Below are 27,996 nucleotides of genomic sequence, written 5' to 3' on the forward strand. Positions count from 1 at the left end.
ACAAAAGTTCTGAAATTTCATTTAAATTTATAGAAGACTTACACAGCTGCTCATTTAATATACAATTTTAAACACTAATCAAATAAGGCAAAAAAAAGTTAATTATGGACCCATGTTTCTGGCTTTAAACTAACCTGAACCTGGTTGGCACTGGTCCGTGCAGAGAAATTAACATAAAAAGGGAAATACTGGTCCTTTTCCAAGTGATTCATTAGTTTATCCTTCACATACACTGATTTTCCGGTACCCGTCGGACCCACGAAAAGCAGTGGCCTTTATGAAACAATGAACATATCATTAAAAAAGAGAAAAAGTCAGAATACCATTTCTACTACAGAAGGCTGGAATTCGTTGAAAACTTAAGTAATGAAATCACCTTCATCTAAAAATTCACATTTTAATCTACCACTGTTATTTCATGTAAGACTGGTAAAAGTGATGATTGGCACACACTTTTGCTTCCTGTTACTGAGACTTTAATAGTAACAAACTATTATTTGGACAGATGTAACATTGCTATACTCCAAAAACACTCATAAACAAGTAATAAGATGTTTTGCTTTTCGGCAAAGAAAGCTAAAGTTTGTCTCCTCAGAAAAGTGACATATTTGTACTTTTTAGTAGAAGGTACAGTGTGTAAGAGACTAATAAGATGATGACATTAAGACTGGTTTAGGCTGTTTCCTAGATATTAAAAAACTAGGTGACAGTGAAGTCTAAAGCTAATAGTTATATTATACCTGTTAATAGCGTTTTAAAATCTAAAATAGCATTTTAGAATAGCCTTTAGAATCAGTTACTAACTGAAAACATTTGTCCAAAAACAAACTCTAAGGAATTCTCCATTCAGTGGGGCCTCAAGACAGGGTTTCTCATTCTTGAGTGATCATAATTAATTTAAAATGGAAAAAAAAATCCTATGAGTTTATGTTCACAGAACTCTGGGGAATCCCAGGTGAGAAATACTGTTTAGAATTAAAAATTAAATACTGACCCTTTGACGGATAACTTGGCACCACCCAATACACAAAGACAAACACAAGGACTGGCGCTAAACCTGAGCACAGTGTTCTAAGAGGTCATCTACGGGACCCAAATTATGCTAATATTAATTTAAAAAATTATCATTGAAGCATAAACATAAAATTAAAGTTCTTTTAGAACTACAGTGGCCCCTGAAAGTACACCTACATGTTTCAGTCTGAGTAACACTTGCCTTATGGAAAGCTATTTATTAAAAAAAGTTTTAAATAAAATACTGTGCTGAACTTGGGGCCCATGGACCAATGGAAGAAGTTTTTAGACAGTGTCCAGAGAATCTGTGAACTTGGATGACAAAAAGGTTATATATTGACTTTTACTATCCTTAACTAAAACGGACCAATTGTATCAATTGTACCTGTGTCTTTGTCACTAATAGAAATCACAGATATTATTCTAAATATTACAATGGTTACAGATGTCTCAAAATTATCACTTATGCCTATTACTTCTTTGAAATTATGATAGGCATCAGACCCACTGCTACACTGTATTATTTAATGTGTCAGTAAAGCAGCACACGTATTACTACCATAGCTCTAATGTGTTTAACATTTTAATGTGTTTCAATATGTCCTTTCCTTTGTAACTCTGTATTTGATGTATTCATTTAAAAGCATTATTCTAAAAAAATTTTAAAAATTGTTTAAAAAGCATTATTCTGGCAAATGGTTCATGGCACAGAAGGGCTCTTATACTAGGAATTTCCCAGAATTGGCAAGTCCCTTCCTTGCCTTTTTCAATATTAGCCTCGAAATGCAAAAATGTAACAAATAAGCAGTGAGTAATGTATGGAAGCGTTGAATCACTATACCGTACACCTGAAACTAATATAACACTGTATATTAACTACACTGGATTTAAAATTTTTTTAAATGTAACAATAGGGATACAATAATATTCTCATGGGCTATTTTTCCTTTAATTTTTTTCTTAATAAACAAGATAAAATTGTTGGAAAATTCACTAAGAAACTGGTTCTTTTTTTAAGATTTTTTATTTATTATTTATTTGAGCGAGAGAGCACAAGCTAGGGGGAGTAGCAGAGGGAGAGGGAGAAGCAGGCTCCCTGATGCGGGGCTCAATCCCAGGACCCTGGGATCATGACCTGAGCCGAAGGCAGACACTTAACTGACTGAGCCACCCAGGTGCCCCAAGAAACAGGTTCTTCAACAAAAACAAACCAACCATGACATTCATGCATATTATGTAAGCTTGTCTAGTTTAAATAGTATTAATGATAAATTATGCCTAATGTTTTAAAAGAAAAACAAGAACGTTATTAGAAAAGTTGGTGTGAATATGCCTATAGTACATGTTAGGCTTTTGATAAGTTTCATGTCCTCTTCTTTGATGTGCTCTTCTGATCTAAGTCTGAGATTTCCACGTTCATCTTAAGTTATGAAAAACTGGCATAGGACAGACTTGAAAAATGCTAAATGGGAGAATGTGGATCATAGTCGATACTCAGGAGCATACTAAACTTTTGAGGTGTAGAATGCATACCTGTTTACCAATAACACTGCAACTGACCTTTAGTCTGCTGTTACTAATACGATAAACATAAGGTAGTTTATGAGGCAACGAAGTATGGCAGCTAATTTTTGGTGTAGGCAATAGAAAACCTGGATTCTAGGTTTGCCACTAGTAACAGAGGCCACTGCTGGCATGTCAGTTAGTCCCTCAGGGTCTGTTATCTGAAAATGGATGACCTCCAAGTTTACTTCAAAAGTCCTATGATCTGGGACACCTGGGTGGCTCAGTGGGTTAAATATATGACTCTTGATTTCAACTCAGGTCATGATCTCAGGTTTGTGAGATCGAGCCCCGCATCAGTCTCCATGCTGCCTTCTTGGGATTCTCCCTCTCCCTCTGACTCTTTCTCCCACTCTCTCCCTCTCTTAAAAAAAAAAAAAATCCTACGATCCTATTAGAATGGTCCCGTTATATTTAAAATGCATGTTCATAACAGAGTTTCTTACTTTGCAAAGGTAATACTCAAATCCATTAGAAATGTATATCTAATTGTGTCCATTGTAGGGACTATAATATCTTGAATCCTGACACGTTTTTCTCCCAAATTAGTACTTTTAATTAATTCATTCCAATGGAGCCAGCGACCTCGGTTTTTCAACTACAAGAGAACATAAGTTTTAAAATACAACCGTGCACTTGGTATCTGAAAGGCCCTTTAACATACTGATATCATATTTGCTTTTAAAAACCTTAGTTTATCATCATAATAAAACCTTCTTAGAGGAATAAGTCATCTAAAATAATGTATATAACATTTTCTAGTCATGAAGTAAATTAATAAGCACCCATGAATCCACCACCCAATTTAAGAAACACACATTTTTCTTTGGATTGATTATCCCTCTGCTTCAGTGCTATGAATACCATCAAAAATTTTTCCTATTTCCTGGCAAATTGTACACATATATGGCATGTGTCTGGATGGTGGTAATTTTGCAAGTTTGGGTGAATGTTTCTTTAGTAATTCATATTCTTAATTTTTTTAAGTTTAAGCTTTCATTTCTATCAAAGTTATATATGCACATATTTTAGAGTCAAAACTTTTAAAGAGGTTGGGAAAAACAGCAGTTTCCCACTCTTGTTTTCTCTTCTCCAGCAGCCACTCTATCTTTACCTCTTTAAGCTGGACATTTTGGGATTCATCTCCAACTCAAAGAATATGCTTGTGTTATCCTCTCTTGATTTTTTGGTTTTAGAGATTATTTTATTGACTTCCCACTGTGACTAATGAGGATTAAACTCTCTCTCTGGTCATATTCTTAAAATTCTGTATTAGCCTGGTGTAGGAAAAGATTTCTACACTGGTAGCCAGGAGAGCTGGATTCGGGTCTTGGTTCTGCTAGCCACTTGCCTTTCTAGGCTTGCCTCTTTATCTGTAAATCATGAGATTTAGGGAAAGTTGTACTTAAGGCTCTCTGCAGATCTTATGTCTCTGTGAAGTCAAATTTGCGTGAATCAAATGATTATTCAGATGCTTGCTGTTTAAAAGAATCTTTTTGTGAATTTTTTAAAGTGGATAAAATAGATTTAATTTAAATCTGAAACTATAAAATAGTCCTAAAGAAAGTTTATCTACACTATCCATAAGTCAAAGGAGGAGAAACTAAAGAGACGGGACAAAAACGCCAACCACAGGGGTCAAAACAACATCAGGATGGGAACCCAGTTCTGCCTGCTGATCCAATACTTGATGTTTTAGAACTTATCATAACAAGCATTTTATATCATACCTCATACATGTAGTCATAGACCAGACCTTTTTCATCAAACTGGCATTCCCATTTACCCACAGATTCAGGCACTGGGTTGTTTTCATCTCTTCCCAGTATGATTGACCGTAGGAAAGTATCAAAAATGATCCGACCATCTGTATCACAACTTCCTCCAATGGACCAAATCAAAGAAAATATAAAGCTAGCCTATTGGTTTAAAAAAAATTAATTTAAACTAATTATTTAAGAGCAATTTTTTAACAAATTAACTAAAATTTAACATATTAAGGAGGCCTGGTCAACATATTTGGAAAAGGCCAGGTCTACAGATAAAGTGGAATAGAGCACAGCTAAGTCACAGAGAACATTATTTCTCTGGCACTATCTATCTAAATTTAAAATGCCCATAGCAGGGCGCCTAAATGGTGCAGTTGGTTAAGCATCTGACTCTTGATCTCAGCTCAGGTCTTGATCTCAGGTTTGTGAGTTCAAGCCCCATGTTGGGCTCCATGCTGGGTGTGGAGTCTACTTAAAAAAAAAAAAAAAAATGAATAACATGCCCATATCAAATGATCTAGGAATTCCTCTTTTAGGAGTTTGTCCTTAAATATATTACCACCTGTAAAATGATGTATGCACAAGAATATTCGCTGCAGCACTGTTTCTGCAGCCAAAAATAAGAAGCAACTTTTTTCAATAGGGGTCTGTTTAATGAGATTATGTTATGTATACTGGAATACATGCAGCTGTTTAAAAAAGTAACTCAATAAGTATACAGATCTTGAACAATCTCCAAGATACAATGTGAGAAAAGATGCAAATCAGTATGTATAGTATGCTAAAGTATATAAAAGAGAGTATGGATCAAATACCTCTAACAGGCTACCTAAGGCACTGCTAACAGTGGTTTCCTTGCGGGTGGCTAGGACATTGGTGTGGATAGAAAACTTACTTTTGCCTTTTGAATTTTACTCTAGGTACATGCTTATCCTTTTCATCTTTTCTAATATTATATATATATATATATATATATATATATATATATATATATATATAAAATATAATCAGATATGTTTTTCTTTTCTTTTTTTTTTTTAAGTAATCTCTATACCCAATGTGGGGCTTGAATTCATGACCCTGAGATCAAGAGTCACATGCTCTACTGACTGAGCCAGCCTGGAGCCCCTCAAATATACTTTAAGAGAAAATTTTTAACCAGGTATCAATTTATATTAATCTTTAAAAGTAATTCTGAACCATTTAAAAAATTGAGGGAGTTAGGCTTACCAATAGAATGAAACTTTATATAGATAGATAGAGAGATAGATAGATAGAGATAGAGATGATAGAGATATAACATGAAGGTCATACATACAGGTCTATATCTCTCTCTCTTCAGATACAGATATAAAATGAAGGTTATATAGGTGAACTATTCCTAAAATGCTTTCCTTTTATAAACAGGTAACACTGATAGGTATGGAACAATATTAAAAACTAGTTCTGTGAAAGGGAGTTCCAAACTTTGGGAGAAAAAGGAATATAAATAAATTAAGCTTCACACATGTCTGTTCAGTTTCTTCTAATAACGGTGAAAAGGGAGCAGGAAAGGAGGTCAAGATCAGCAGGGAATGTGAGGTGTCTGAGGTAGAGGACTTTCTGTGGTGACAAGGTGAAGGGGCGGCACTGGGAGGGAACCCCAATCATCACAGAGTAGAAGAGAAGGTAGACTCAGTAGAGAAGATGAAGATATTTCTGAATAAGGTGGCAGATGGGAAAGAAGCACAGACCAGGGAAGAGAACCAAATACCTCTTTCCTCTGGCTCCCTTAGAGTCCTGTTCTCTGGTCTTCTCTGACCCCTAGACATTAGCTACCTAGACCACAGACTTCCCCCCAGTGATGTACCCTATGAACCCTGATGGCAACGCTCCACCCAACTGGTTGGATGCCTGTTTCTGGTCTCCTACAGCCAGCTTTTAGCAGCCTACATCATGACTTAACCTTAAGACAAAATTAATTCACCTAAAGTTGCTATTGGATTAATATTAAGTCACCTTATTGTTTATCAAATTACGATCTTTCATAAATAATAAGACAGTTTAGGAGGCCAGGTCACCTTTACTGGGCCGGGAAGGCAAGGGTGTGGCTCTGGCAACCACGCTGCGATGTGGTTCGAGATCCTGCCCGGGATCGGTGTCATGGCCGTGTGCTTGGTCATCCCCGGCATAGCCACGGCGCACATCCACAGGTTCAGTAACGGGGGCAAGGAAAAAAGGGTTGCCTATTATCCATATCAGTGGAGTTTGATGCAAAGAGATAGGCGGGTCTCTGGAGTTAATCGTTACTATGTGTCAAAGGGTTTGGAGAATATCTATTAAGGAAGCATTTTCCTGATTGATGAAAAATAACTCAGTCATACTCATCTACCCCTTCTAGAAGGTTATGCAGTGTATTAATGTAGTGTATGATAAAAACAACAAAAAAGTAAAAAAAAAAAAAAAAAAGACAGTTTGGGTTCATTTGGGCATATTTTACTTTCTTTAAAATGTTTTTTTAAGTCAGAATACCAGGTCAGGGTGACTTCAATGCCTTCAGCTATTCCTTTGGTGCTCACCAAAAAACAGCTCTGGATCTTATGTCTCCCTCAATACAATTATCAATTCCAGAGGGACATTTTATTCTGTAAATGAAAAATTACATTAAGTATAAAACCTACCATAATCCAAACACGAATATGCTTGCTTGTAGGATCATTTTCCAGCACATTACAGAGTAGTACCTCAAAGAGGCGTGTGAGAGATACAACCACATTGCTATCGCTTGTAGGAATCAGTTCCTGCAAAGTGAAAAGAGTAAGATACTTTACTTTCATCTTCTTTGGAGAATAAAAAAACCCAAATATTTCATTTTTAAAACTCTCCCACCAGTCAGAATGGCTGGTATCAAAAAGATAAAAAATGACTAGTGTGGGTGAGGATGTGGAGAAAAGGGAACCCTTGTGCACTGTTGGTGGGAATACAAACTGGTGCAACCACTCTGGAAAACAGCATGGAGGCTGTTGAAAAAAATTAAAAACAGAAGTCCCATGTGATCCAGTAATTCCACCTCTGGGTATTTACCCAGAGAAAATGAAAACACCAGTTCAAAAAGATATAAGCACACCTGTATATTGCAGCATTATTCACAATAGGCAAGATATGCAAGCAATCCAAGTGTCCATCGATAGATGAATGAAGAAGTGTGGTATATATACAATGGAATGTTACTCATCCATAAAAAAGAAAGATCTTGCCATTCTCAATAACTTGGATGGACCTACAGGGTATTGTACTAAGTGAAATAAGTCAGACAGAAAATGAAGTTAATGGAATGAATTTGTATTTTGGAATCATCATTCTGGTAGAAGGATGTAGACTGGACCAGAACAGCTCTATTATATTGATTCAGGTAGGAAATTACAAACATCAGAACTGAGGCTACTATAAGAGGAAGGAGGGGATGGTCAGAGGAACCTGGATGGAGAGGAGAAGAGAGGACAGATAAAAGTTAGCAAGGAGGGAAAAGTCAATAGATCCTGAGGACTAACTAGATGTGGAAAATATGGGAATAAATTATGAGAAGAAAATCCATCACTCATCAGAAAGGTGGAGCCTATTTTCTATTATTTGCAACATATAGTATTAAGAGTTTTAAAATTAAAAAATTGAAAAATGACTTTATATTTTCTCTATGAAGACATTGTATAAAATTTTCACAAAGTGGAATTCATTTTTTCTTATGTGCAGAATATTTTTCCTATCTCTAAAATAATATTTTAGGATGAAAAAAATCTACTGAATACCACTTTTCGCTTCCCAATATCAATATATTTATTTATATGTAAGTGACGTGTGTGTGTGTGTGTGTGTGTGTGTGTGTGTGTGTGAAGCAGGTTGGATGGTAGTCCCCAAAAAGAGAGGTCCATGTCATATCCCAGGAACTTATGAATGTGATCCTATTTGGGAAAGGGGTCTTGGAAGATGTAGCTAAGGATATCAAGATGAGGAGATCATTCTGGAATATCTGACCCTAAATCCTTTTAAGAGTCACTGAAGAGACAGAGTAGAGGCCCTGTGAGCTCGAAGGAAGAGACTGGAGTTAAGCAGCCAGAAGGCAAGGAATGTCTGGAAGCCAAAGCTGGGAGAGGTAAGGAAAGATTCTCCCTTAGAGCTTCCAGAGGAAGCTTGGCCCTGCCAACATCTTGATTTCAGACTTCTAGCCTCAGGACTGTGGCAGAATAAATTTCTGTTGCTTTAAACCACCAAGTTTGTGGTAATTTGTTATGACAGCCCTAAGAAGCTAATATAATATATAAAGTTTTCTCATAAAATACTAAATATACATGTAAATTTTAAAAGCCACATATTTAAAATACTTTTAAGATATGGAAAATGATTAGGAATTTTAAAGCTTTAGTCACCATGGTTTTATCCAAAGAGTTTAACAGGCATACATTTTACCTCTGGGTTTATTCAGGTATAACTTAAGCAATATAAAACCAAAGGTGGATATTACTATAATGGTGGTGGGAAAATCACTTTTAATTCTGCTATAAAAGTTAAAAGATAAAAGTATTTAAACAACTGTAAATTGTGTTAATGGACACATAATACAAATCAGTGTTATTGTGACATCAATAGCATATAAGGTGGATGGGAATGAGGTAAAAGTGGAGAGTTCTTGTATACAAACAAAGTTATTAGCTTAAAATAGACTGTTATAACTCTAAGATATTTTATGTAAGCCCCTTAGTGCCACTAAAAAAATACCTATAGAAATCACACAAAAGAACGAATCAAAACCTACCAATACAAAACAAAAAACAAAAAACAAAAAAAACCCACAATGAAACACAAAGGAAGACATCAAGAGAGAAAAGAAGGACAAAAAAACATAAGACAAACAGAAAACAGTTAACAAAATTGCAATAGTAAATCCTTCCCTATCAAAATTACTCTAAATGTAAACATGTAGTGGATCACCACATCAAAAACTAATGATGTACTGTATGGTGACTAACATAACATAATAAAATTAAAAAAAAAAAAAAACCATGTTAAATTCCCCAATAAAAAGAGTAGCTGAATGGATAAAAATCCAAGATCCAATTGTGTACTGTCTAGAAGAAACACATAGGCTGAAAGTGAAGGGATAGAAAAAGATATTCCATGCAAATGGTAACCAAAAGAAATCAGAAGTGGCTATATCTGTATTGGATAAAGTAGACTTTAAGTAAAAACTGTCTTTAGAGACAAAGAAGGTCATAACAATGACAGAATGGTCAATTCAACAGGAAGATATAACAATTGTAAATATATATGCACTCAACATCAAAGCACCTAGGTATATAAAACAAGTATCGACAAATCTGAAAGGAGAAATTGCCAGCAATACAATAATAGTAGTGGACTTCGATATCCCACTTTCAATAAGCAATAGAATATCCAAACAGAAACTCAGAAAAGAAACAATAGATTTGAGCAACACTATAGATCAAATGGGCCTAACAGATATATGTAGAACTTTTCACCCAACAGTAGAAGGAAACACATTCTTTCTCAAGTTCACATGGAACATTCCCCAGGACAGACCACATGTTAGGTCACAAAACAAGTCAACAAATTTAAGATTAAATTATACAAAGTATCTTTTCTGACCACAATGGAACAAAACTAAAAGTCAGTAAAAATAAGAAAATGGGAAAATTCACAAATATTTGTATAAAAAACATGGTCTTGAGCAACCAATGGGTCCAAGAGGAAATTAAAAAGGAAATCAAAAAATATCTTGAGACAAATGAAAATGGAAACACAACATACGAAAACTCATGAGATGCATCAAAAGCAGGACTAAGAGGGAAGTTTATAGCAATAAATGTTTACATTAAAAAAGAAGAAATCTCAAATAAACAACCTAACTTAAACCTTAAAGAACAACAAAAAGAACAAACTAAACCAATAGTTAGCAGACTGAAATAAGAGCAAAATAGAAATAAAAAAGTAGAGAATAGAAAAACAACAAAAAAAATCAAACTAAGAGTTGGTTTTTCGAAAAGATAAACAAATCAATAAACCCTTAGCTAGACTAAGAAAAAAAAAGAAAGATTCAAATGAGTAAAATCAGAAATGAAAGAGAAAACATTACAATGGATGCCTGAGAAATAAAAAGTATCGTCAAGGGATAATTATGAACAATTACATGCAAACAAATTGGGTAACTTGGAAGAAATGGATAAATTCCTAGAAACATACAACCTACCAAAACTGAATCAAGAAGAAACAGAAAGCCTGAACAGATCAATAACAAAGACATTGAAGTAGTAATCAAAAACTTCCCAGAGAAAAGTCCAGATGACTTCAGAGCTGAATTCTACTAAACATTCAAAGAATTAATACCAATCCTTCTTAAACTCTTCCGAAAAACAGAAGTGGAGGAAATACTTCTAAGTTCATTTTTTGAGGCTAGAATCACCCTGATACCAAAGCCAGTCTTTTCACAAGAAAAGAAAATTATAAGCCAATATCTCTGAGGAATACAGATACAAAAATCCTCAATAAAATACTAGCAAACTGAACTCAATACACCAAAAAGATTACATACCATAACCAAGCGGGATTTATCCCTGGGATATAAGGGATATGCAAATTAATCAATGTGATATACACATTAACAGAATGAAAGACAAAAATCACATGATCATCTCAATAAATTCAGAAAAAGTATTTGACAAAGTTCAACCACCTTTGTGATAAAAACTCTCAACAAGGGATGCCTGGGTGGCTTAGTTGATTTAAGTGTCTGCCTTCGGCTTAGGTCATGTCAGGTCTTGCATTGGGCTCCTTGCTCAGTGGGGAGTCTGCTTCTCCCTCTGCCTGCCACTCCCCCTGCTTGTGCACTATGTCTCTCTCTGACAAATAAATAAAATCTTTTTAAGAAACTCAACAAAGTAGATATAAAGGGAAATTTCTGCAATAAAATAGAGGACATTTATGAAAAGCTCACAGCTAAAATCATAATCCATGGGGTAAAACTGAAAGCTCTTCCTCTGAGATTTGGTATGAGGCAAGGATGCACACTCTCACCACTTTTTTTCAACAAGAAGTACTAACTAGAGCAATCAGACAAGAAATAAAAGGCATCCAAATCAGAAAAGAAGTAAAATGGTTTCTATTTGCAGGTGACATGATCCTATATGTAGAAAACCCTAAAGACTCCATGCAAAAACAAACAAAAAAAACCTTTTAGAACAAACAAACTCAGTAAAGTTACAGGATACAAAACCAAAATACAAAAATTAATTGCATTTGTTTACACCAACAATGATCTGTCTGAAGAGGGAATCAAGAAAACAATCCCATTTATGATAGCATCAAAAAGAATAAAATACTTAGGAATAAATTTAACCAGGAACATGAAAGATCTGTACATTGAAAACTATAAAACATTAATGAAAGAAATTGAAGAATACACAAATAAATGGAAAAACATCCTGTGCTCATGGATTGGAAAAATTAACATTGTTAAAATGCCCATAGTACCTAAAGTGATCTACAGATTCAGTGCAATCCCTATCAAAATTCAAAAGAATTTGGCAATTCTTGCAAAAAAAAGAAAAAAAATTCTAAAATTTGTGTGGAACCACAAAAGACTCTGAATAGCCAAAATAATCTTAAAAACAGAGTTGAAAGTATCACATGTCCTGGTTTCAAATTATATTACAAAATTCCAGTAATCAAAACAGTATGTTACTGGGGGTAAAAACAGACATATAAGCCAATGAAACAGAATCAAAAATCCAAAATAAACCCAAGCACATACAGTCAACTGATCTTCAACAAGGGCAACAAGAATACACAGTGGGTCGCAGTGGGGGGGGGGCACACCTGAGTGACTGAGTCACTTGAGTGTCCAACTCTTGGTTTTGGCTCAGGTCATGATCTCATAGGTCATGAGATCGAGCCCTGTGATGGGCTCCATGCTCAGCAAGGAGTCTGCTTCAGGTTCTCTCTCCCTCTCCCCCTGCTCCTCGCCCCCTTCACATACACATTCTCTCTCTCTAAAGTAAATAAATAAACCTTAAAAAAAAAATAAAAGAATACAAAATGGGAAAAGGATAGTCTCTTCAATAAACAGTATTGGGAAAATTGGATAGCCACATGTAAAAGAATGAAACTGGACCTTTATCTTACACCATACACCAAAATCAACTCAAAATGGGTTCAAGACTTAAATGTAAAATCTGAAACCATAAAAATCCCAGAAGAAAACATGGGGGAAATACTCCTTGACATTGACCTTGGCAATGATTTTTTGGATAGGACAAAAACTCAGGCAACAAAAGCAAAAATAAAGTGGGACTACATCAAACTAAAAGTTCCTGCACAGCAAGGGAAATGATCAACAAAATGAAAGGGCAACTTATAAATTGAGGGAAAATATTTGCAAACCATATATCTCACAAGGGGTTAATATCCAAAATATATAAGGAACTCATAAAATTTCATAGCAAAAAAACAAACAATCCAATTTAAAAATGGGCAAAGGACCTGCACAGACACTTTTTCTAGAGAAGACATACAAATGGCTAACAGGTGTGTAAGAAGGCATTCAACATCACTAATCATCAGGGAAATGCAAATCTAAACCAAATATCACATCACACTTGTTAGGATGATTATAAAGATGAAAGGTGACAAGTCTTGGTGAGGATGTGGAGAAAAGAGAACCCTTGTGCATCTTGGTTGGAATGTAAACTGGTACAGCCACTGTGGAAAACAGTATGGAAGATCCTCAAAAAACTAGTAATAGAACTACTATGTGATCCAGCAATCCCTGTTCAGGACATGAAATCAGTACCTCAAAGATATATCTGCACTCCCATGTTCATTGCAGCATTATTCCCAATAGCCAAGATATGGACACAAACTGTTTGTTGATGGACAAATGGATAAAGAAATTGTCCTATAAATACCTATAATGGAATATTATTCAGACTTAAAAATAAAAGAGAGATCCTGCTATTTGTAACAACATGAATGAACTTTAAGACATTATGATAAGTGAAAAAAGTCAGACACAGAAAGGAACAAATTGTATGACATCACTTATATGCAGAATCTGAAAGTTGAATGCATAGAACCAGAGTAAAATGGTAGTCACCAGGTGTGGGGATGTGGGGATAATGGGGAGACATTGGGCAAAGGGCACAAAGTTGCACTTATATTTAAAATTATAAAATACTAAACATTTTAAAATGAAACCCAGAGAGACAAAACACACACCTGAGTACAAATATAACTAGGGGAATCTCAATAAGATCAGTAGATAGTATCAATGCCAATATCCTTGTTGTGATACAATATAGCCTTGCAAAATGTTACCGTTGGGAGAAATTGGGTGAATTGTGCATGGGATCTATTATTTCTCTTGCAACTGCAGGTGAATTACTGATTGTCACAATAAACATCCCATTTTAAAAAGTGGATACCAATGTCTAAGGGGAAACTGATTTTAGTTATTTATCCTACTATTGTGACTTTAGACTTAGGTCAAGTTGAATGGAAACTAAAGAAACTTGAACAGGTTAGAGAATTACAGTGTTACCTTGCAATTTTTCTTACGAAGCTTTAAGGTGGGTTTTATTAACCAGCTAAAAAGTCCTTTCAGAAGAGCCTGATGATCTGGTTCCTGCAGAGGTCCTTTCAGGGAATTCAACCACGAGGACACAAGTGGTTCCCATCCTAACTGCGAGGGTTCCAAATAAATCATGCCACAGCGGCTTACGGTGGCCGGCTAGAGAAAAAAGACGTTTTCTTTTTCCAGTGTTGCTCTTATGCCAGTGGCCGTTATCAACCACCTTGAATGACCTCTATGGCCTTTCACGATCTAGCTCCCGTCTTCCTCTACAGCCTCACAGACATTAGACGAAACGTCTGCAGTTACAGTTCCCCAGTCCTGTCGTGGCTTCAGGTCTTTACATATCATCTTGTTGTGATTTGGAATGCCCAGCCCCCACTATCTCCCTAGAGAAGTGTTAACCTTCAAAACTGTATCAAACACTCAGACATTTTCCACGGTCATCCTCTACCCATTCCCCTCTTGCAGGCTCACCCCCTCCATATTCTTAGAGTACTTACATGTAGCAGTATAGTGGGATTATTTATTAGCATGCTTCTTATCCTCCCTAAATACACTGTGTCTTATTCATCTTAGTATTCCTGGTGCCTAACTGGTCTTATGACACGTAATAAAAAAATACTTATTGACCAAGTGAACACACAAACTACTGTTATATTAAAATATGAACTTACCGAGGCCTGGGAAAGGTCCATTGCTTCAAAGATGAGGCTCATTTGAGGGGACATTTGAATGATTTCTCCACTCATAAGGCAAAGCTAAAGGCAATTATTTTTCAAATGTTTATTTTTTAAAAACTCAAACTTCTCAGATAAAAATTTATTCTATGTATAAGATAATGTATATCCTGTGATATAATATACTAAATATAAAAACAGAAGCCAGAAAACTGTAATTCTAGGTCTAGCTCTGTCAATTACTTACTAGGTAAGCAAATACATAACATCTCTGAGTCTATGAACAGGGATATAATTTCTCCTCCATAGAGTTAGGCAGGAGGAGAAATACATGACATACTGCAAAAATCCGAGACAAATCTCCGTTCTTACTATTAATAAAATTACATGAAATACTCCTGACTTTGGGTGCCTGAGTGGCTCAGTTGCTGGGCATCTGCCTTCGGCTCAGGTCATGATCGCAGGGTCCTGGGATCGAGCCCCGCATCGGGCTCCCTGCTCTGTGGGAAGCCTGCTTCTCCCTCTCCCACTCCCCCTGCTTGTGTTCCCGCTCTTGCTGTGTCCCTCTCTGTCAAATAAATAAATAAAATCTTTAAAAAAAGAAAAAGAAAAAGAAATACTCCTAACTTTATAAAGTTGTCAGATCTCCTTATTAATAAAAAAGAGAAAAATTGAAAATGGAGAATAGTATGAATACTCTTGTACCCATCTCCTGGATTTAACCGATGTTAACATTTTACCACATTTGCTTTGCTTTTTAAAACAGTATTTTGAAGAGCATTATGCATACCATGGCATTTCATATCCAAATATGTCAATATTTATCTCTTAAAAGTAAGGTGTTTTCTTTATGACCACAATAACATTATCACAGGTAACAAAATTACCAATAACTCCTTAATATCATGTAAAACTCAGCCAGTACTCAAATTTCCGCAGTTGTATTAGAAATGTCTTTTCAACTGACTCTTTAAACCAAAATTCAGTCAAGGACCATGCATTGCATTTGCTATGCTCCCTTGATCGCTTTCAATCTAAAATATTCCCCTTCAATCAAATATGTAAAAAACTGAATTTATCAACTGCTTCCTTTTTGCCAAATTCCTTTCTTGTCCATTATTATTAAAGCCATCTTATCTTCTCAATCTCCTTGGCTTCTACCTTTGGAATTATCATTCACTTTCAGTAATTTTAACAATTAATATTATTGATATTCCAAGTTAATTTCATTACTAAATCTTTTTTTAAATTCTTCCTCTTCATTTATTTTTCAGTGTTTCTTCTCTACAACCATCACTGTAGTCCCAGTTTTGCCCCTGTCTAGTTATATGTCAACAAGGCAGCATTTAACGTTCCTGGACCTGTTTTTTATCTGTAAAATAAATGAATGGTCTAGAGCTGGATTGTCCAATATGCTAGCCAGCAGTCATATGTGGCTATTTATATTTAATTTTAACTAATTAAATCTAATTAACTTAACTAATTAATTTAATCTTAAGTAATTAAAATTAAATAAAATTGAAAGTCAGTTCTTCAATTGCACTAAGCCCCATTTTTTTTTTAAGATTTTATTTATTTATTTGACAGAGAGAGACACAGTGAGAGAGGGAACACAAGCAGGGGGAATGGGAGAGGGAGAAGCAGGCTTCCTGCAGAGCAGGGAACCCGATGCGGGGCTCGATCCCAGGACTCCAGGATCATGACCTGAGCCGAAGGCAGACGCTTAACGATTGAGCCACCCAGGCGCCCCAGCCCCATTTTTTAAAAGATTTTATTTTTTTATTTTTTATTTTTTTAAAGATTTTATTTATTTATTTGACAGAGAGAGAGAGAGAGAGGGAACACAAGCAGGGGGAGTGGGAGAGGGAGAAGCAGGCCTCCCGCTGAGCAGGGAGCCCGATGCGGGGCTCGATCCCAGGACCCTGGGATCATGACCTGAGCCGAACGCAGACGCTTAACGACTGAGCCACCCAGGCGCCCGTAAAAGATTTTATTGTTAAGTAATCTCTACACCCAGTGTGGGGCTTGAACTTATAACCCTGAGGTCAAGAGTCACATGCTCTACTGACTGAGCCAGCCAGGCAACCCTGTACTAAACCATGTTTTCAAATGCTCAGTAGCCAGCCAATGTGACTAGTAGCCACCTTCTTAGACAATGCAAATATTTCCATCATTGCAGAAAGTTCTATTGGACAGTACTGTTCTAGAATATTTTTCATTTTCTACCAGATTATTTCAGCAAACATTCTCCTATTTGCTTCAAATTTGGGAGGTGGAATCAGTTTTCTCCTCACTCCCCCATGGGGTTTCCCAAATACTCTACTCCACTCTCTCTACCCTCTGCTCCTTTGACAACCATGGTTGCTGCTATCACTCACCAGCACCCAAGCATTCCCATCATTAGCTAAAGCCTTTGATACTTGGCTCAATTTCTTTCTCTCTGCTATAACTCTGGCCTGATCCGGGTTCATGAGGAAGAGCATCTCAACATAGCAGCCCCTCAGATCCTTGACTACCCTGTCTTCACTTACTTTTCTACTGCATTCCAGTCACCCACTTTATATACCTTGGGACCTCTCTCCTGGAACACTACACAATTCTGAAGTACATTCAAGCATGCCCAGCTCTGCCTGCAGCGTCCTATACATGCAGTGCTCTCACCCACTGACTCCTACTGTACTTGCTCTTCATTTGCATATCCCTGCTGTTTTCACTTCCCTCATTATTAAACAGCTTCTGTTCTATGGTCTAGCACTTCTAGCACTCTCATGCCAATATCTTTAAAAGTCTTTGTGTACTTCTAGTCTGGCACCATCATCTACACTCACATCCAAGCTGCTTAGACCGTTAGGGAAAATCTCCCAAAGGCAGACCTTGGCACGACTCCTAATCTTCAGATATGCTTCTATGCTTTCCTAGGCAGCTCTCTTTCCCATTTTCCATAATAGGTCATTTAAATCTTCCCCTTTTCTCCTCCAATGTGCAAAGAACCAGGGTCTACCACTTCACACAATCAATCAATCAAACATAAAAAAGGGATTTGCCTTCAAATTTCCACTATCAAATCCCTACATTCACCTATATCTAAACCTATCCTTTCCTGCTTCCCTCTTATCCAATACGAGACAATCCTCCCACCTGGCTCTGAATCAGATCCTTATTAACCCCTCTCTTACAAATCAATATTACTTCTTAGCTCAATCAATATAACTGAAAGAAAGAACATGAATAAATGATCAACCTATGACAATGTACTGGCATATTTGTTTGAATGCTAATTAATTTGCTTATTTAGTAGTGTAGTTATTTCATGTAAGTATGAAAATAAATTATGATATATTCATATAGTAGAATACTAATGCAGACATAAAAAGAATAAATAAAATGGAACTACAACAACATGAATATCATAGATACCACATTGACCACAAGAAGAAAAACACTAAGGAGTATGATTCTATATTCATGAAGTTCAAGAATCAGCAAAACTAATTTATCACAGTAGAAGTCAGAATAGTGATTGCCCCTGGGAGAGGATGTACTGATTAGGGAGGAATATGAGCGAACCTTGTAGGTGCAAGAAATTTTATGAATATTTATTTAAATGATGGTTATGAGAATGTACACATAGGTTTAAAAAAGCACAGAACTTAAAATTAGTCACATTTTATAGTTTACATGTTATTTGTCAATTACAACAAATACTAGAGGATTTCCATTTTCTAGTTCTTTTGTATAGTTCACAGCTTCTAAGGTAATGTAGCACATACAAGCACTGAAGCTTTCAGTTTTCAAAAAGGAATCAGGCCCTTTTTTTTCCTCCTAAAATATTAAAGTTCTGTAAGAAACCATAAGACTGGAGTCACTTAGCAACATAACACCTAGTGCATTACTATGCCCTCCTGTGAACACAATGGTTTTAATACACTTTTATTCTATTAAAAAAAAATAAAGAGGATTTACTACAGCATAGTTTTCATTGAACAGATAATTTATAAGCTTATTAAACTTGCTGCATCCTTTACTTTAAATGTATAATCCTAGTCAATTAGTTGTTGAACACATAACATTGCTTAAGGATGTCTGCATCTATTTTGCTTTTTCTAAAACTGTGGCAAAAAAAAAAACCCATTTTACATTAAATCTACCATATTAAGCTTTTTTTAAGTTTACAGTTCAGTAGTGTTTGGTATATTCATATTGTGCATCAGTTTTGCTTTAAATCATGATGATTTTACCTTTTTATTGTCATCCAATACTGTGTTCATGCTCTCTATCCACAAAGTGTCAATGGGACCATCGAATACAACCCATTTCCGGTCCGGTGTTTCTGATAAGGCAAATTCCCTAAAAGTATTGGCCACAATACCATCGGTCCACTGGGGAAGAAAAGAGAATTGGAAAGCTTCCTTTATAAAACTATAAAGTGATCATATTAAAAACATTTCAAATTTCCTGGTTTAATGTACATTGTCAGTAAGAGAATATTTATACTGTAGATTACCTCGTGAGACACTGGATCAAACTGTCCAAAAAGTTGGCCCATAGTAATGGATTTGGGGTTTACAGTCCTATAAATGACCTTTTCTTCCTCTCCGTAGCCACGTTCATTCATAAGAGTTAGAGTATCAGCCAGTATATGTAGAACTTTTGTCTTAGCAGCAAAAGGCTCTCCTACTAACATGAAACTATTAAGGAAAAGAATTATATAAGAAGATTCTAAAAAATAATGGTAAATGATTTGCCTGTATACTGGTGTATAAAATACTGGTATTTATAGTTTTTGAAATTCTACGAATTTTTCTCAGACTTGAGAAGAATACATTTAACTTCTAAACTGGTAGATCTATAAAATTCTCTACATTAATACCATGATCTGCAAACGAGACTATAATAAAAAATCTCCAAATGAGATGAAAACTTAACGGTACACTCTTAAGATTGAAAAAAAAAAAAAAAAAGTCTTGGGATCTCCCAAGGAGAGAAGTGGGAAAGGCTCCCGTTCCTCAAGTCTTTACTTGCTACTAATTCCTGGTTCTCTCTGCCAAATACTTCTGAATCTCCTCTCTCCCAGCACATAGTAGGATTCCTTGCCCTCTTGTGGAAATTCTAAGTGACTAATGAGTAATAAGTGGAAAATATGGGTGTTACTTCCCAGCAGGGGACAAATCATTGCCAGTGAGGGAGTTTACAGGGCTCTCTTCTCACAGAGCTTTTCCCTCTCGCACAGCAGTGACCCATCATGTTGAGACACTGACTACACCAACAACCTGGGACCCTGGGTAATGAGGATGAGCAGATCCTTCCTGTTAACCTATGGTGGGCACAGTATGAATAAGAAGTAAGCCTTTGTTTTTTTAAGTCACTAAGATTTGGGTCTTAGTGACTGATTGTTTCTAAAGAATAACCTAGCCCATCCTTACTGACAGAAAACTGGTTCCTAGAAAGAGCAAGGTATTCTTTTTTTTTGTTTAAAGATTTTATTTATTTATTTGAGAGAGAAAGAATGAGACAGAGAGAGCATGAGCAGGGGAGAGTCAGAGGGAGAAGCAGACTCCCCACTGAGTGGGGAGTCCAATGTGGGACTCGATCCCAGGACTCCAGGATCATGACCTGAGCCGAAGGCAGTCGCTTAACCAACTGAGCCACCCAGGTGCTCAAGAGCAAGGTATTCTTGCCATAATAAAGACTTAAATATGTGGCACTGGCTTAAAGGCCAGGTTGTGGGTGGCAAATTTAACTGTTATGAGAGGCTAAGAGACTGGCAATTAATGTTATGCAATGATGAAACATTTGGTTAATTTGTTCCTTGAGGTTACTTGGAAGACAGATAATCTACCTAATGAAACTGCCATTTTAGGGAAAAGGATAGTAAACAGAATATTATTAGTATATAATGCCAGCCGACGGCTACCTTTAACAAAGAACTATTGGAAAGAAATGAGCCCAGGGGAAAAAAAATGGCCAGTTTGCAAGTTGGAATGAAAGAAAATAAAGGGAGTCCAGAAATTCAGGAACCTACAGGCAACTTATTCTCATCCCCAATTGGTAAAAGATAAACTGAGAAAACCTTTCAACAACAACCATCTACTCAGCCTGGCACCAAGGATCAAATTAAGGGTAGGGCTTGTATCACTATTAAAATCTATGAAATTGTAATATGGTTCCCAGTAATCATTTCAGGAGTGAAAACAGATTAAGCTTGTGGTCTTCTCAATTAAAATTGATAGGTTCAAGGATACTGCAAGGAAATTTATAAAGGTATGACTTGGTAAGGACTATAGTTATGGCTATTGGCATATAGAGCTGCTTAGAATCACACAAATAAGAAGCTTATCAAGTTTTTGAGGAAGTTTACTGACAAATTATGAGTCTAGGCTAAAACACATGTGAATGTTCAAGACTTAAAAATGATCCCAACAAACTGAGGGTTTTAGAGGGGAGGGGGCTGGGGGGATAAGTTAGCCCAGTGATGGGTATTAAGGAGGGCACGTACTGCATGGAGCACTGGGTGTTATACGAAAACAATGAATCGTGGAACACTACATCAAAACCTAATGATGTGCTGTATGGTGACTAACATAACATAATAATAATTTTTTTAAAATGATCCTTGCAGGGGCACCTGGGTGGCTCAGCTGGTTAAGCATCTGCCTTCAGCTCAGGTCATGATCTTGGGGTCCTGGGATGGAGCCCCGCATCAGGTTCCCTGCTCAACAGCTTCTCCCGCTCCCTCTGCTCCTCCCCCAGCTTGTGCTCTCTCTCTCTCTCTCAAATAAATAAAAATTTTTAAAAAATGATCCTTGAATGAGAGTTGATTGTATTATTCCCTCTATTTTTGTATATGTTTGAAAATTTACATAATATGGAGTTGTTTTTTTAAAATCCTGTCTTTTAAAAAAAAAAATCATGACCTTTGAGACCTCAACTTTCTATAGGCGGGAAGCAGGCTGAAAACATTTCTCAGTTCCCAAGGACATATTCTCTATTGTCCAGTTCACATGTGACCAGGGAATAAAATGAAGATGCAAAGACCTCTCGAGAAAGTTGAACCAGTGTCCACCAAGAACAGTTAACTGGAAAGCCCCTGCAAAATCATGCAGAAGTGGATCCAGGTTTTATGGGGTTTAAAGTTTATACAATCAGTGGAATAGGAAAAAATTATATATGGAACTATGGATACAAAATGTCCACAGCCACTTTAATGATACCCTATAAAATAAATTATGCATATCAAGTGATTATGACTCCTTCGAAAGGCCCCTACAAGTGAGAGGTCCTGAGGTTTAAACTATCAGTTTCATAGTCAATTTATCTCTGGAACTGGGGCTCCCCAGTTACCCAGAATTGCTGGGTTTCAGAAATTCTGAAAACCCAGGTTTCAGAATTGCTACCAAGCAGTGTTGGCTGGGTCTCCAGTTCTTCAATTTCTGGATGGTAGTGGTTGCTTTAATAACCCGTTCTAGTAAGCCCACTATTATAATTAAGACTAGGTGTATGGAGGCAGATAACTTGTCTTTCTAGTCTGTAGGTCTTTGGATCAAGAAGAACAACTTCCAAATCTGATGCAGAAGCTATCATGCATCACCTAGAGATCCTAAACTTCAAGTAGGGTTCATTGATTGACTAGAACCTTTAAGCTGTCTTCCAGGGAAGAAAAGGATGTGTTTTATGTGCATGAAGAAGAGCAAATAACAAATCTGATGACCAAAAGGGCAAACTGTGCTGGTCACTAGTGCCACATCACTGAATGAGCATGCCTTACCAATCCTTGTTGGATGGGTAGCATGAGAGAGAAATAAAACTTTGTTTTAAGCCACTGGGATGGAAACTGGAGGATGACAGTCTTTGTTCCCTAGCCTACCTAGCATACAAAATTTGCTGAGTCCTTTGGTTCACAAATTTTAGTTGTTTTAAAAGTTTGATTTGAAAATAACATCTAACTATGGCAGACAATGATAATCTATAATCTTACCCATGTCTCACAATCATCATTTCATATGTCTGAATCATTTTTTCAAGAAAAAATTTAACTGGCTGAAGATTATGTACTTTGCAGGCTTCATGAGCACATTCCAAAAATTCCTAAAATAAAAGAAAAATGGAATGCATTTTTATAAAATGGTATCATAAATCATCTCATACATATCTTATAGACTTTTCATTTTGAAATAAAAAATCATTATCTTCCTATATTGATAAATTATATCTTAAAGCTTTATTTTTTTTAGATTTTATTTATTTATTTAAGAGAGAGAGAGCACGAGCAGGGGGAGCATCAGGCAGAGGGACAAGCAGGCTTCCCACTGAGCAGGGAGCCCAATGCAGGACTCGATCCCAGGACCTTGGGTTCATGACCTGACCTGAAGGCAGAGGCTTAACTGACTGGGCCACCCAGGCATCCCTTAAAGCTTTATTTTTTGTTTTTGTTTTTGTTTTCTTTTTTTAATAAAGATTTTATTTATTTATTAGAGAGAGAGAGAGAGAGAAACAGCATGAGAGGGGAGAGGGTCAGAGGGAGAAGCAGGCTCCCCGCTGAGCCAGGAGCCCGATGTGGGACTCGATCCCAGGACTCCAGGATCATGACCTGAGCCGAAGGCAGTCGCTTAACCAACTGAGCCACCCAGGGGCCTAAAGCTTTATTTTTTAAAAGCTTAATTTTTTTAATTAAAAGGAAGAACAAAAAGAATTAAATTACTTTAAAAATATTATTATTCCCTATTACAAATTAATGATCAGAGCACCATAGCACTGGGTGCAGGCTGCATGGAAACTCCTTTTAATAGTGTTTTCCAGAATTTCACCTTTGGTTAGGATGTGGAAGGACATGCCAAACAATCCTTCACACTGTAGTAACTAAAGAAACGAAGAATCTAAAAAAATAAAAAATTTTAAAGATAAAGAAGTTTTTGGGTACAAGTATGTCTAAAGGAAATAAATTTCAGAAAGGGATGTGCCTTTCTAGGTGAGCACAAAGCAATGCTAATTTAGCTGCTGGGAGCATTTTCCAGCTACAGACATCAGATGGGCATTGGATTGGGCCTGCCATAGGCAGAGGGACTTTGCTGAAATAAAGAGAAATCATCAGAGAATTTAATGGTCATCTGGGCTTGTGTGGCAGATTTGAATCTGGAGAAGCCTCAAATGCAAATCTGATTCACCCACTGCCTATGATTTTGCTGAATGTGAGGTGAGGCAAGAAATCAAGGACTTAGCTAGAAAGGCACACAGATATTACCTTATTGGGATGCTTATATCCCAAAATGCTGCTAGAGGGATGGCCCTATATTATAGGACAATTCTCACTCTAAAGACATGAAACCAGAGGTAAACTAAAGTTCAACAATGCTGCCACAAAACTCTGGCTTGGGTCAACTCCCAACTGAATTGATCATCACTCAGTCTGGCTATATGACAAAGGAAAAACATAGTTTTTCTGTGGGAAAATAATACTTTAGCCTCTACAATTATTTTATACACAATTTTTAACATAAAAACAAACTTCACAAGTCATGATATGAAATAGCTGAAGATCAAGAGAAAAAAACAAACTCCCAGATGACCTAGATGTCATAATTAGCAGAACAATAAAAATAATTTCTATAAATGTTTAAGAGAAAATAGACAATATGACAGAAAACAGATGAAAAGATGAAGAATTCAAGCAAAGAAAAATGTAGTTTTAATGAAACTGGATTAGACATGCTAAAACTAAAAAAATAAAATATGTGAAATTAATAACTCATTGGATAGGTTTATCAGCAGACTGAACAAAATCAAAGAAAAAAAATCATTGATCTTAAAGCCAGGCCAATAAAATGTATCCAAACTACAGCACAGAAAATAAAATTAATAAAAACAGAACATAAGAGATGTGTGAGACAATATAAAATTGATGTGGGAAACAAAGGCAAAAGAAATGTAACTTAAAATCTCCCTACAGGGCGCCTGGGTGGCTCATTCATTAAGCATCTGCCTTCAGCTCAGGTCATGATCCCACGGTCCTGGGTTCGAGGCCGACATCAGGCTCCCTGCTCTGCAGGAAGCCTGCTTCTCCCTCTCCCACTCCCCCTGCTTGTGTTCCCTCTCTCACTGTGTCTCTCTCTGTCAAATAAATAAATAAATAAATCTTTTAAAAATTCTAAAAATAAATAAATAAAATAAAATCTCCCTCCAGCTTGCAGCCCACTGATACCTGAAACACATAGAGCGTGACCTTCCTCAAGGAGCTTGTGGCTGCCTTAGTGCCTTCATGTTTAAAAGTAACCTTATCTTAGCAGCAGCTACCCCTCAAGGTCCTGAAAGCCTGCTTCCAGATTCCTTGGAGACTTGCGCTATCCCTAACCCCCACTAATTAAAGTATACAATCAGTCACTCCTCACAATCCCAGTATAGCTCTTTCTGCCTAAGGTCCTGTCCCATGAATAAGGAAGGGGTTAAGGTATAGTGAGAAGAGATAGGAGGTCCCTGAATCCCCAGACTAGGCTCTGAAACTACTCCTGGCAGATGGAGACACTGAGACAGAGCTGAGCAAGAGATAAGGGAACAAAACAAGATGGCACAAGCTTCCCAATCAGTTCTCAATAAAAGACTGCACTAAAAGCCCTCAGTGGCAACCCATTCAGGGCCTCTCTCACTCTAGAGAGTTTTTTCTTTCCTTTCTGTTTTCACCTTCACTTAATAAACTTTCACTTCACTTCACCCTTTCGGGTCTGCGAGATTCATTCTTCAACTCCATGAGACAAGAACCCTGCAAATTCTGCAACAAAATGATCTAACATACATTTAATTGGAGTCCCAGAGGGACCAGGGAGACAAAATAGGGCAGAAGAAATATTTTGAGATAATTACTGAGAATTTTCTAAAGACATCAATCCACAGATTCAAGAAGTGCAGCAAATCCAAGCAAGATAAGTACCAAACAAACACCACAAGGCACACAGGCAAAGAAAAATATTAAAAGAGCCAGAGGGAAAACACACGTTATTCAGACACACATAAGTAAGAAGAATACCTGACTTCCAACTGTAACAATGAGAGCCAGGAGTTAATAGAAATAATATCTTTAAAACAATGCAGTAAGAGGGGCAGACCCCTGCCAATCTGGATTTCTATATCTAGTGAAAATAATTCTTGAGAAATTAAGGCTAAATAAAGACATTTCAAACCAACAAAAGCTAAGAGAATTAGTTGCCAGAAGACCCACATGCACACAAGAAATACTAAAGGAAGTTCTTTCTGTTGAAGGAAAAAGATCTCAGATGAAAGCATGTATCTGCTAGAAAGAATAAAAAACACTAGAAAAAGTTAATAGAAAGGACTTTTTTTCAAATGCTAATACCAAAAGCAAAAAATAACACTGTATTGTGGAGTTTATAATATGTAGAAATAAAATACATGATGACAATAGTACAATGGGCAGGGATGAGTGGATAATAAAATAACACCATTTAAAGATTTTATGTTGTTTCTGAAATGATGAAATACAAACTTAAGGTAAATTGTAATAAGTCAAGGATGAATATTATAACCTGTGGAGTGACTACTGAGATGCTAGAAATCCAACAGAGAAGATTAACGGAGTGATAAACACTATCTGAAACCCAAAAGGAGTCAGTAAAGGAAAAATAAAGGAATATTACACATATTAAAAAGCAATATGACATAGTAGGTTTTTTCAATAGCCCTGGCTCCCCTTGGCTCATCTGCAGGTGCACTGAGTCACTTGGCCACACACCTCACAGCACTGACTCCTAGTAGTAGTTTTCAAACTGGAAGCTGTGGATCCATGCATTGATTGCTATATTCATAGGACAAGAATTCTCCATGACAATGTTAAAAGTTCTGTATTTTCATTCTGATTTTTAAAAATCCTATTAGCATACCCTGAATCATCTTGATAATTACCTGTGGTATAATATAAAAATATATATGGTCTTTATTCCCAGTCCCTGGCACAGGGCCCCTATAACCCTTAAAATTTCCTGAGTGACAAGAATATCTTTGTTATTCTTCTTCTTTTTTTTAAAGATTTTATTTATTTATTTGAGAGAGAGAGAGAGCACAGAGGGGGGAGTGGGAGAGGGAGAAGCAGACTCCCTGCCAAGCAGGGAGCCTGATGCGGGACTCGATCCCGGGACTCCAGGATCATGACCTGAGCCGAAGGCAGTCGCTTAACCAACTGAGCCACCCAGGCGCCCTATCTTTGTTAATCTTAATGAGCCCTTGTCAATCACACCCAAGTTTGTGCTGATGAGGCAACTTAGGGTGGGGACCTTAGATAGCCTCAGGACAAGGCCAGTCACAGGAAAGACCCAGTGTTTAGAGGGTTGGAACTTTCAGCCCTACTTACCAGCCTTTGGTGAATGCACTGGGGTGGGGGAGGGAGGAAAAGGGCAGGAGACTGAGCTCTGTAAAAACTCGTGAACAACAAGATTCAGAGAGCTGGTTTGGTGAGCACATTGAAGTCCAGGGAGAATGACATATCCTGAAGCATGCTGCCACCCACCCATACCTACCTTACCCTATACATCTCCTTCCATTTGGTTCTTCCCAAATTGTATCCTTTATATCTTTTTTTTTTCTTAAGTAGGATCCACACCCAATGTGGGTCTTGAACCAACAACTCTGAGGTCAAGAGTCCGTATGCTCTACCACTGAGCCAGCCAAGCTACCCCTCCCCCAGCCCCAGGTTGTATCCTTTATAATAAACATAAGTAAACTGTGTTCCTGAGTTCTGTGAGCTATTCTAATGAATTATCAAAGCTGGGTGGGGAGGTTGTGGAAACCCCAGCCAGTCAGAAACATAGGTGGCCCAGGACTTGAGACTGACTAAAGTGAGGGGCAGTCTTGTAGGACTGAGCCTTTAATCTGTGGAGTCTGATAATGACTACCTGAAGTTTGTGTCAGAATTGAGTTGTTGAACATCCAGTTGGTGTCCAGAGAAGAGAACTGGTTGTTGGTTTTGGAAAACACCCTAGAATCACATTAATCTGATACCGCCATAGGATGTATATTAGCATTTGAGTTTGAAGGTTTAAAATTTTTAAAAAGGCTAAAAAGTAAATGATGCCTTTAAGCCGAATGATGCCTTAATGATATAATAGCTCAAACAAATTGAAATTTTCACAGTAATATCAATAGAGAGATGGGGTGGAAGAATTGAATCATCAAATGGAAAAAGGTAGTTTATACATGCTGAACTCAAGAAGTATTCACTATACATTTCACCATAGAAATTGCCACTATCTACAATAGCCAAATTATGGAATCAACCCAAGTATCCCTTGATAGATGAATGGATAAAGAAGTGGTATATATACACAACGGAATGTTATTCAGCCATAAAAAGGAA

The 27,996-nt window shown here is 36.8% G+C and overlaps 2 protein-coding genes across 2 annotated transcripts in view; one reads left to right on the forward strand and one right to left on the reverse strand.

The window, feature by feature from the left end:
• The window catches only part of DNAH12 (dynein axonemal heavy chain 12), a 234,173-nt gene that overhangs the window by 114,076 nt on the left and 92,101 nt on the right, over nucleotides 1-27,996 (reverse strand). The window contains exons 29-37 of the mRNA XM_032412204.1: nucleotides 22,618-22,727; nucleotides 19,147-19,330; nucleotides 18,881-19,021; nucleotides 14,640-14,723; nucleotides 13,933-14,121; nucleotides 7,007-7,126; nucleotides 4,308-4,496; nucleotides 3,024-3,175; nucleotides 135-273 (exon numbers count right to left, since the gene is read on the reverse strand). Of these exons, the coding sequence (XP_032268095.1) occupies nucleotides 135-273; nucleotides 3,024-3,175; nucleotides 4,308-4,496; nucleotides 7,007-7,126; nucleotides 13,933-14,121; nucleotides 14,640-14,723; nucleotides 18,881-19,021; nucleotides 19,147-19,330; nucleotides 22,618-22,727 (1,308 nt within the window). The remainder of the gene's footprint in view (nucleotides 1-134; nucleotides 274-3,023; nucleotides 3,176-4,307; nucleotides 4,497-7,006; nucleotides 7,127-13,932; nucleotides 14,122-14,639; nucleotides 14,724-18,880; nucleotides 19,022-19,146; nucleotides 19,331-22,617; nucleotides 22,728-27,996) is intronic.
• Nucleotides 6,456-6,668, forward strand: LOC116636886 (NADH dehydrogenase [ubiquinone] 1 alpha subcomplex subunit 1-like). Its single transcript, XM_032412099.1, has one exon. The coding sequence runs from the start codon at nucleotides 6,456-6,458 to the stop codon at nucleotides 6,666-6,668; it is 213 nt and encodes a 70-aa protein (XP_032267990.1).

Source organism: Phoca vitulina, unplaced genomic scaffold (genome assembly GCF_004348235.1).
Source record: "Phoca vitulina isolate PV1807 unplaced genomic scaffold, GSC_HSeal_1.0 scaffold13, whole genome shotgun sequence".
NCBI lineage: Eukaryota > Metazoa > Chordata > Mammalia > Carnivora > Phocidae > Phoca > Phoca vitulina.